This window comes from Nicotiana sylvestris, chromosome 10, assembly GCF_000393655.2.
Source record: "Nicotiana sylvestris chromosome 10, ASM39365v2, whole genome shotgun sequence".
Lineage (NCBI taxonomy): Eukaryota > Viridiplantae > Streptophyta > Magnoliopsida > Solanales > Solanaceae > Nicotiana > Nicotiana sylvestris.
This window is the reverse complement of record NC_091066.1, coordinates 72,716,754-72,727,615: the sequence shown is the minus strand read 5'-3', so window position 1 is coordinate 72,727,615 and position 10,862 is coordinate 72,716,754. Positions and strand designations below refer to the sequence as shown.

Here is a 10,862-nt window from a genome sequence, read left to right as displayed (position 1 = left end):
CTGATGTCTATCATGTACTTGAATTTACATTGGTAATGTTCATCTATTACCAAAAACAAGTCATTTATGGATATTACTAGGAAGGTTGTGCAGGTCCAGTCTAGTCTACCTTTTGATCCACAAGGATCATGATCCAATTAATGCATATTCTCTTTCTGGCAAGCAAAGATATACTTCTAACTTCTCAGTAACCAATGATCAGGCGAGGCAGAAATTATTTAGTTCGGAATTTTCTAGTAAATAAGGAGATAGGATTCCTGATTATTCAAACCTTAATTGAATCATGTGTGCAAGTCAGTATAATCTTGTATATTCACCTATTCTCCACGAGAATTCTAATTTATTGTTAGAAAGGCAAAAAAAAAAAAGAAATTCATCATTCCACTGCACTCGATTCAAGAACTCAAGAATGATCTAATGCCTTGTTCAGGTATTTCGATTGAAATTCCCATAAATGATATTTTTCGTCGAAATAGTATTCTTGCTTATTTCGATGATCTTCAATACAGAAGAAAGAGTTGAGGCATTATTGGATATGAGACTACAAAAATATATTCGATCATAAAAAAAGATGATTTGATTGAGTATCGAGGAATCAAGGAATTTAGGTCAAAATACCAAATGAAAGTAGATCGATTTTTTTTCATCCCTGAAATGGTGCATATCTCGTCCGGATCTTCTTCCATAATGGTGTGGAATAGTAGTATTATTGGGTAGATAGACAAATCACCTTAAATCTAAAAGGCCGAATCGGTGGGTTGGTCCGGAGAGGGAAAAAAAATTGAACGTAAAATCTTTTCTAGAGATATCCATTGTTCTGGAGAGACAGATAAGATATCCCGACATAACGACGTTTTGATACCACCAGGAAGAGGAAAAAGAAACTCCAGGGAATCCAAAAAAGTAAAAAATTGGATCTATGTCCAATAGATTACACCTAACAAGAAAGAGTTTTGTTTTAGTTAGACTTGTCGTCACATATGAAATAACGGACAACAATGTTGTCAAAGGCGTGCTCAAAGCGTGCTTAAGCCCTGAAGCGAGGCTCAAAACATGTTGAGCGCTTTGCCTCGCTTTGTGTGCGCTTTAGTGTCTCATCAAGGCTCTAAGACATACTTTTTCCTTGCCCATGAGTGTAATCATGAAAATGCGACATTAAACAATTGATATTTCACTTTCTCGTAATTTTTTTTCCAATTTCTTTGTCCATATATTTGTTATTTATCCTTATAATTATTAGTGTTGGACTACATACACATATTTTTACTTTTTATCCAGTTGCGCTTTTTTCATTAAAGCCCACGCTTTATTTGCGCTTTGCGCTTAAAGCCACAACGAACCTTAGAGCTTTTTTGCACTTTTCGCCTTTGATAACACTGACGGACAGTAAAAATTTAGCAACCATTTTTTCACCGGATCCATTGTAGGAAAGGGATAATGTGCAACTTCCAATTGTCAATTATATCCTTTATTGAAATGGCAAACCGATTCGAGGAATTTCTGACACAAATATTTAATTAGTTCGGACTTATTTAGTATTGAATTGGAACCAAGACAAAAAAAAAATTTCTTGCAGAGAAACATAAGCTTCTTTTGTTGAAATAAGAACAAATGTTTTGATTTAATATTTTCTAAGAATCAACTTAGTGAAATCCCATATTTCATATATCGAGAAAAGGAGTGATCCGTCAGGGTCAAGATTTCTCTCTAATAATGGATCAGATTGTACCAATATCAACCCTTTTTTCTTCCATTTATTCCTAATCCAAGGGAAAAATTCAACAATCTCTTAACCAACCTCAAGGAACTATTCATACGCTATTAAGTAGAAATAAGGATTGTCAGTCGTTGATAATTTTGCCAGCAACCAATTGTTCTCGAATGGGGCCATTCAAGGATGTAAAATATCACAATGTGATAAAAGAATCAATTAAAAAAGATCCTCTAATTCCAATTAGGAATTCATTGGGCCCTTTAGGAACATCCCTTCCAATTGATAATTCTAATTCATCTTACCATTTAATAACCCATAATGAGATATTATAACTAACCATTTGCCCCTTGACAATTTAAAATAGACTTTTCAAGTGATTAAATTTAAATATTATTTAATGGATGAATATAGAATTTTTGTAATCCGGTCCATGTCGTAACACTATTTTTGATCCACTCAATTTGAATTGGTATTTTTTCCATCGCAATTATTGTGAAGAGATATCTCTAATTTGGACAGTTTATTTGTTCAAATGTATGTACAGCCAAAAATGGACCGCCCCTCAAACCGAGTCAAGTTATACTTGCTCAAGTTGACTCGATAGTAATACGATCAGCTAAGCCTGCCATTATAGGGAAACTCTTTGGAAGGAGATACATTAGTTACATTTATATATGAAAAATCGAGATTTGGTGATATAACACAGCGTCTTCCAAAAGTAGAGCATGTGTTAGAAGTGCGTTCGATTGATTCAACATCCATGAAACTAGAAAAGAGGATTGAGGATTGGAACAAATGTATAACAAGAATTCTTAGAATTCCTTGGGGCCAAATCTGTTTGGTTAATAAAATCCAACAGGTTTATTGCTCTCAGAGGGTGCAGATTCATAACAGACATATAGAAATTATTGTATGTCAAATAACATTAAAAGTGTTGGTCTGAGAAGATGGAATGATTAAAAAAGCTGTCCTCAATTATGCAAAGATTGTACCATTAGCAAATAACATAATTCATGCATAAACCTAAGATCAGCATCCTTTCTCCATAGAAAATGCAAAGTTACTTTGCCTACAAGAAATAACTCATATAAAATGCCAGCAATCAATGCATCTTAACCGTTCCAGCACTCTTGCGCCATGACCAAGAATCAGATGGTGATTTTGGCAAAGGTGGAAGTAACAAGGCTTTTCGGTATAGGCCAAATGGCCATCCTTCACAGTGAGAGAATTCCTGAATAATAGAATGCGTCCAGAGATCTTGGAAGTCAATCCTGTCTAAGCTTGAAGAACGAGAAAAGATTGTTTTAGCTGTGACAAATGCCTCAAAACCTGTAGAACTTGAGCAGGGAGAAAGACGACTAGCAACAGAGTAAAAATCTTCGCTTTCTTCCTTTTCTTGATCCTCATTGTCCTCCTTTTGCCTTAGTCTTGCAGAGATGAATAAATCTCCTGTTGTTGGAGAGAATGCCCAGGTAAACTTTTCAGTTGAGATGTTTGTCTTTCTTCTGCATTTCAACTCCATATATTTACTTATCACTGCTGATATAAATACCTGCTGATAAAACCGCGAAACAGCATTCAGAAAATATGAGTAAATCAGAAGTTAATAGCATTGAACTTAGAAGAATTACGTGGCTGCTTTAAATAAGTACTTCATCTTCATTATCATAGTCGCAAATCGGATCATCTTCTTCTGCACTTGAATGTGAATTTTTCCGAAAAGAATGACAGCTAGCAAATGCATCCTTAAGGGTTGAGGCAAGGAATTTGAATCTCTTGGAAGTATTTGAAGAGTCTTGATTAAAAGAGAATCCCATGCTGAAATTTCTTGATGAGAGTTGTAGGTGAAAAGTTACCCCAAACAGAAGTAAATTCCTTGTTAGTCATCTAACTCATCTCTATTATGATTTCCCATTTGAAATTCCTGCTTGAAAGGGGCCTTCCATCTTCTCTGAAAATATGAGGTTTTAATCTTTAGGGTGAAGACTTCAGCAATGGAACCTGCAAGGTATTTCTGAAGCGAAAGCAATGGACATTGAATTTCTTATTGCATACAACTATACAAGTAACTTGGTGTTTCCTTGGCATGGGCAAGATGCTAAATTTGTGGTGAGTTACTTTCACTTCAGACTGAAGTTAAGGGTGAAAAAGGACATGGTGCCAAACAATGACTACTTGCAGATCCATTCATATTTCTTGACTGGAATACAGTGTAAGAAAATTTTCATTTATCATTGAACCAGATATGTCTACACAAAAGGGTTTATGCAACTTTGCAAAAATGTTTGTCTGGTTAAAAGACTATTTGACATGGATATTAAACTCAATATGTCCTTTTTCATGCCCTTTCCGGAAATGCCCGCTATAAAACTGTACGCCTAGGAGGTAAGAGTTGAGAACAAAGTGACGAACATGTGGTAACTCGTGAAAATTTGCCGAATTGTTCAAGCTAAATCTTGAAAAAAGCCAAAAAGCGTTGTTTGATGAGCCGGTCCTAGTAGTAGTCGGTCAGGTAAAGGGACCAAGCCAATGGTGTTCAACTGATTTTTTCGGATGATCAGCCATGTTGGGACTGAGACACGACTCAACTCCATGGGGGCAGTAATTGGAAATCTTGGGCGACATCAAAAGTTTCATTAGTTATTTTAGAATACAATTACTAGACACAACAATTGGGACCAGGAATTTTTGCAACTGGGAACTGTATGTTCTATGTTTTTCCGTTTGTAGCCTTTCCTGTAAAAACTTAGCCCAGTTGCTACAACATATTACTTCAACAAATTTGAAGAACAGTGGGGCAGCCTGATGCACCGAGTTCCTGCTATGCACGGGATCCTAGGAAGGGCCGGACCACATTGGGTCTTATGTATGCAGCCTTACATTGCATTTCTGAAAGAGACTATTTCCATGGCTTGAACAGATGACACAACAATTTTGAATCTTCTTAATAAAAGGTCCAAAAGGTAGTACAAGAAGTGAAGGAACTGATTCAAATGCTTAAACTGTAGACCACCTTTGCAAGGATACCGAGGAACATAAAGTAAATAATGTTAATTTCTTAATTGACACTACTTTAAACTAAAGCATTTTAATGTGAGAAGAGGGAAGACTAAGTCCTACTTCTTTAAAATCATGTGTCTTTAATAATGCGACTCATCCTTCTTAGAGACCCTTAATAAGTCAACTGTTTTAAGGACTCATGCCATTTTTATGCTACTAACTAAAGGAAGACATTAAGCAGCTGACCTTAGATACCTGAACTCAATTGCTCCAAGTACTTTAATGATGAAGGATATAAATAACAGAAAAATGGCTCTGTCATGTAGCCTACCAACCATTTCAGAAGTAACCCAAAAAAATAAAAAAGCACAAGAAATTTCAGACTTCCCATTTTTCCTTGTCATTTGAATTTCCAAAAGTTCTGCAAAAATATTGTAGAGAATAATGTTTTCCAACTAGTCACAATTACAAGTGAACATCTTTGTGAAGCCTAGTATCGCCATTAATCAGTAGGCGAACTTTAAGTGAGCAAGATCCACAAGGAAGCACAATAGATGCTGGCAAAGATTTAGATGTCAGCAAAGAGACTGTACACCCGTCTCTGGATATGGAACAACCCGTGTCAGCCAATTCAAAAGAATCAATAAAGTAGTAGTCACCACATCTACAAGGACAAGAAAGCTCTATAATATCACCAGAATCTTGAACTGTAAGGTCCTCTAAGCTAACATCTTCAGCAATTGCTACATCCTGTCTCAAAACTAGCAATTCACTGTCATAAAGTGCACGTGACCTCGGGTTGCCAAGGGTTTCCCAAGCTCTCTGTATCTCTAAAAATTTGTTTTCTGTCAGACACTCAAAATTGGATGTTTCTGATGGCTTTTGTTGCTTGTCGGGATGAAAACAAAGTATGGCTGACCGATAGGCTTTACGGATTTCTTCAAAATCTGCATCTTCCTTCACACCCAGGATCTCATAGTGAGTCTTATGAATGAAGTTGCTGCTCGAAATCATGGCACCCTGTATCAAAAAATCTTTGGTACAATAAGATTGCATGCACAGAATTAGATCGCATACAAAGAATTTTGAACTTTATTCTAATAACCGCAAAATCTATTTTTTCCCAACTTCGAAACTGTGATGGATAATGTGTCCACCCTCTACCCTTCTCCACTTAAAAATCAAACTTGCTTCACTAGCTAAGATTCAAACTAATAATGAGCACCTACCACATATCGCACACTGCATTAACTCTGTCATTGAACCAAAAAGCACTGGGGCAAGTTCAAAAACTATAAAAGACGGCCTTTGGAATTTTTCCCAATTGATCTGCAGGACTTCAACTCACATCCTTCAGTATGCCTCTCACTCAATTCACTCCCTACCCATAGAGAAGAAATAAAAATGATGACCAGCAGGGAAGAACGTCAGTAGGATGCTTGACTGCTGACCATCAAACAACCACACAAATTACTAGACTGTCTAGCTTGCTGTTACAATGTGCGTCCTAGGCCCTTATTGTTTCTATATAGAAGCCACTGACAGAGAACAGCCCAGTTCATCTGTCAGAAAGAGAGAATTTTAGCAGTGAACCAATGTACAAACATCTAAAACAACTTAGCACCACAGAAGCATGAATAAACACTTAGCAGCCAACAAAAACATGATTACTGTAATGTGGTTTTCAATTATCTGAGGTTACAATAGAAATGAAATTAGACAGATAATTTGAGTGAGCGAGGCCTGGTATCCTATCCTACAGCATTTTGCTTGACTTGGCATGCATGAAAAAACAAAATTCAACAACAAAGAATGCGCCAAGAAATGCAAGCAAGGTACCCCTTTATGCATAAAGATCAGGCACCAATCAATAATACTCATTACAAGATTGAGAAAGTTTATAGCTGACTTCAGATCAGTTGCCTTTACATGGCACTGAATAGTAAAATGCTCTGCATCTTAATCTGGCAATCTTATAATGATGGACTAAATTTAACAAAGCAACACCATAGGAGGGGTCAACAATCAGTGCCATGCCAGGACAATCTTATATTTCAGAGCTAGCAAGTAGTTGACAGAGAGGTATAAACTTAAGCATGCGAGATCACTTACAAGGGAATACCTTGGTATTAAGTGGAGAAAGGTAAGAAGCAGCTATATGCAATTAGCTTTCACGGTAACCTTAAGTGCCTTCTCTTCTTTCAGTGTTTGCAGAGTAATTGACCAATAAGAGAGGACAGAAAATATGATAAACAGGAAGTTCAAACAAAGTTCCCCGAAGCTGAATAACCAAAGGGAACCGCCTTTCACCATGCTTAAAATTTCCTTCTGCTTTAGTCTTCTTTCATCACAAGGACCAGAGGCATCATCGCCATATTAGCCTAAACCACACAATATTTCATTTCCCAAACTTTTTAACTTCATTAGTGAGTTCCCACATACACCCTATAAATATACCATCAAATTCCAGTTTTGAGATATCACATCAACCATATCATCACTAATCCTAAGTTATCACGGGACCTGAGATATATTGATTCAAAAAGTTCTCTTTTTTCTTTTTTTTGTAAACAGATTTGGCTCATCAAGTTCTTGTTTGATTGCCACTGTCAGAACCCCCACAATGTTCTTCCCTTGGGATTATATGTGATGGCTACCGGATCTAGACATCAAGAGTGACTCTGTATCAAGTAAGTTGAAAATACTACTCCTCCATATTTACTGCTTAAAAAAATGTCCCATTTTTTCCGCATCAACTTTATTCATGTTATAGTTCACAAACTCAGCAGACAAATGAAACCCATTGAACAAACAAAAAAGAGAAAGGAGACCAATCCAACAGCTAAAATTATCATCTGAATAACAATTCAATTTAATACAACCTTTAAATTTTCATTAAGTAATCACCTTTACTGCAAAAACTAGACGAAAACAACGTACCGAAAATTGGACTACGAAATTACCTAAAATGGGTATTCAAATTTCGCGGCCGGATCCGGTAACGGCGACGGTGGGTCCTTATTGCAGCGGCAGAGAATCTCAGGAGAGACGCTAGAGAAATTGGGATGCTGAAGAGTGGAGACAGAGTTCGGTCCTTTTTTTTTCCACACCAGAGTTGGGTTTATTTACGGGTGTTTTCCCCAATTAATAGGGAAAAAAGGGTGTATTTAAGCAAAATAACAATTCATCCTTGGCAAATAAAAATCTTATTTGAAAACAGATTTGGTTTTGTTTCTATTTTGGATACCAAAACTATTTTGTTTCCGTCAAGAAACTAAGCTCAAATTAAATAATATGAAACAATAAAATAGACAAAAGATGTAGAGAGGAAAAGGGAACTTTTTTATTTCTTCTATATATTTCAAGTGTGTATAATATGGTACCAAAACCTTTATTTATAGGATTACATAGAAGTATACAAAAGAATGCTATAAACATGAAATTAAACATTTGAGACCATAGAAGAAGATCATGGGGAGGTTATAGAAGCATGGGAGTTACAACCATAAGTATTGGAGTAGTGAGAGTTATGGTGATAATGGAGAAGAGTAGTAGGAGTAACTTCTTTAGAAGTTATAGTCATCTACTAATATAATTATAATATTTTACAACACTCCCCTTTGGATGTCTGTAGATAATGTGACTTGTTAAAACCTTACTAGGACAAAAAACCCAGTAGAAAAAAATTCTAGTGAAGGAAAAGAGTACACATATATTGTAATACGCATTACTTGCTGCCTCATTAAAAACCTTGCCAGGAAAACTTACTGGGATTAAATCTTAGCTAAGGGAAAAAGAGTACAGCGCGTATGTGCCTCCCCCTGATGAAAATATCACTTTATTCTCGGAGACAAAAAATTCCAAGCTTGTATAACAACTTCTCTAATCTTGAGACCGGCAATGCCTTGGTGAATTATTCCGCCAAATTATCACTTGAATGAATTTCTTGAACATCTATTTCATCATTCTGTTGAAGATTGTGTCTGAAAAAGAACTTTGATGAAATATAGGATTTATTTTGTCTCCTTCAATATATCCTTCTTTCAATTGAGATAAGCAAACATCAACGTTTTCACTATTATTGGAATCTTCTCTTCAAAGAAAAGTCACACATCTGTAGTGTGTTGAGTCACTTGCTTCATCAGTTGCTAGTATATTGACATGACTTGAATAATTATCAACAATTGACAACCTTGTGAAATGATAATATGGCAATACCCTCAAATACAAATAGATTGTTTAAAGAAAGGACTTTAAAAAAATGCCTGCATTTGCATAACTAGCAAAATCTTGACAATATTTGTTAGAATAAACAAATCTATATCAAGGTTTCCTTTTGCAATATAATACTAATCATATTTCAATATCTCCATATAGCCTTTATACTTTCAGCTGTTGTGGCTATCCGTCCAACTTCATATTTTTCAGATGAAGTCAATTTTCATTGCATATTTTTTATTTGGCCAATCAATTATCTATCCAAATTTCATGACAGATTTGAGCTCAAGATCCTTGTCAATATTAATAATATTGAGCGCTACATTATATTAACAATATCATCGACGATCATTTTACATCAGTTCCGTCGTTACCCATTAAAGACATAACTTATTGAGATCTCTTTATCTCATTATTTTCAGGAACCTGAGCCTCTCCCATGAGGTCATATAAAGTGTTATGTCATCGTGCTCTTATAAAGCACTTGCCTCCTTATTATGACCATCTTGAACATTTTCTCCCTCCTTCTTCAAGGAGTTTTATCTTTGGAACCGATTTGTCTATTACGCTTCATGTGTGCCATAAACTCTGTCCATCATGGACTTTATTCTATTTGGAGCATTAACAACTGAAATATGACATTTAGCTTTGGTCAGCAAATGCTCCTGGCAATATTTTGGAAATGAATTATAACTTGAACTTCAAGTTCACATAAGTTCACATTTTCTTGTACGAGGATCTAGATGTATTCACAATAACTCATTCCATGTATCACTGTTTCAGCTGCCCAATTTCTCCCTCTAATGTTAGGATTACCAACACATTTTTCAACCTTCTTTGGGAATCCATCTTTGTGCATTGTGGTATCACAATTAAATCATATAGCACATCCATATTTCAAGATGAAAATTATTTGGTTCCTGACTCTGAACCAATTGTGACGGGGAAAATTTATCATAACTTGGCTAGATGCGTACAAGTGTTGTTGTATATTAAATAATACACGTCATACAAAATGTCTATTTGCGAATTTTGTTCTCATAATCAATAGTTTAGCTATAATTAGAGGCATACAATTTGTGCTAAACCAACTTAGATTTAAACCAGCTTTATCAAAATAAATTATCATAATTTATATTCCGGAATTGTGCTATAATAATTTGAGCAAACAACCTTGCAAGTTGATAACAAACGCACATGTGACCATACAATAGATGCATCTATTAAAATTATATAATAGTAAATAGTTCACATGGCAGGTGACTGAGCCCATATATCACCTTCTATTTGTTCGTTCCAGAAATCAAGGGATTTAATCCCAACCTTAACTGGTATATCATGAGAATAAGCAGCACAGGAGAATTCTTGAAGAATCGTCTATTTCTTCAATATATGCCAATGTGAATTCTCAATCAATTTTTCGCATCATAATTGAACCGAGGTGGCCAACCGGTCATGCCAACTGGTACGTATTTCAGTAAACATCTAATTTACTATGGCATGTGATTTTATCATTATGCTTATACATGTGTAGTACAAATAGAAGAAAAGTCGGGTAACCTTTCATATTTACCTGGTATGATTATAGTAATATGAAGATATTCAATCTTCCTTTCATTTATAGTCTCAAATACCAACCACCTTGGTTATTATATTTGAAACTCAAAAAGTTTCTTTTGAGACTTACTACAATATCAATGTCATGGACAATTTTATTTATCTGAGTAGTAACAAGCTTTTCCGGAGCTCTTAACTAATTTTGTACTACGAGATCTTTTGTCACACTATCCATATAGTGAATGTCTTCTTCACGGAGAAAATTATATCATAATAATTGTCATGGTCAAAATCATCATAAGCAAAATCATTTCTTGCTTTAGTTTGCCTTTAATAAGTTTTTATAATGCATGGCAACATATTTTTGGCGTAC

At 35.4% G+C, this 10,862-nt stretch overlaps 2 protein-coding genes across 9 annotated transcripts; both read right to left on the bottom strand.

Moving 5' to 3' along the window:
- Positions 1-2,612: 2,612 nt before the first annotated feature.
- Positions 2,613-3,851, bottom strand: LOC104237314 (uncharacterized). Of its 2 annotated transcripts, none has more exons than XM_009791442.2 (2): positions 3,367-3,851; positions 2,613-3,266 (listed from the first exon to the last, which is right to left on the bottom strand). In XM_009791442.2, the coding sequence occupies exons 1-2, from the start codon at positions 3,529-3,531 to the stop codon at positions 2,817-2,819; spliced, it is 615 nt and encodes a 204-aa protein (XP_009789744.1). In that variant the 5' UTR covers positions 3,532-3,851; the 3' UTR covers positions 2,613-2,816. The 2 variants fall into 2 exon arrangements, with proteins under 2 accessions (XP_009789744.1, XP_009789743.1); XM_009791441.2 differs by having other exon boundaries at positions 2,663-3,269.
- A 1,222-nt stretch (positions 3,852-5,073) lies between these two features.
- LOC104237313 (uncharacterized) lies at positions 5,074-7,863 on the bottom strand. Of its 7 annotated transcripts, none has more exons than XM_009791435.2 (3): positions 7,678-7,863; positions 5,944-6,276; positions 5,074-5,748 (listed from the first exon to the last, which is right to left on the bottom strand). In XM_009791435.2, exons 2-3 carry the CDS (start codon positions 5,972-5,974, stop codon positions 5,180-5,182), a joined length of 600 nt encoding a protein of 199 aa, XP_009789737.1. In that variant the 5' UTR covers positions 5,975-6,276; positions 7,678-7,863; the 3' UTR covers positions 5,074-5,179. The 7 variants fall into 7 exon arrangements, with proteins under 7 accessions (XP_009789737.1, XP_009789739.1, XP_009789738.1 ...); XM_009791437.2 differs by having other exon boundaries at positions 5,944-6,095; XM_009791436.1 differs by lacking the exon at positions 7,678-7,863 and adding an exon at positions 6,837-7,671.
- Between the last annotated feature and the right edge of the window lie 2,999 nt (positions 7,864-10,862).

Coding starts and splice junctions, on each gene's coding strand:
- LOC104237313 (XM_009791435.2), bottom strand. CDS start 5,974: ATGACAGAGTTAATGCAGTGTGCGATATGTG. Junction 5,749..5,943: donor AATGCAGTGTGCGATATGTG/GTAGGTGCTCAT, acceptor ATTGTACCAAAG/ATTTTTTGATACAGGGTGCC.
- LOC104237314 (XM_009791441.2), bottom strand. CDS start 3,531: ATGGGATTCTCTTTTAATCAAGACTCTTCAAATACTTCCAAGAGATTC. Junction 3,270..3,366: donor ACTATGATAATGAAGATGAA/GTACTTATTTAA, acceptor CGGTTTTATCAG/CAGGTATTTATATCAGCAGT.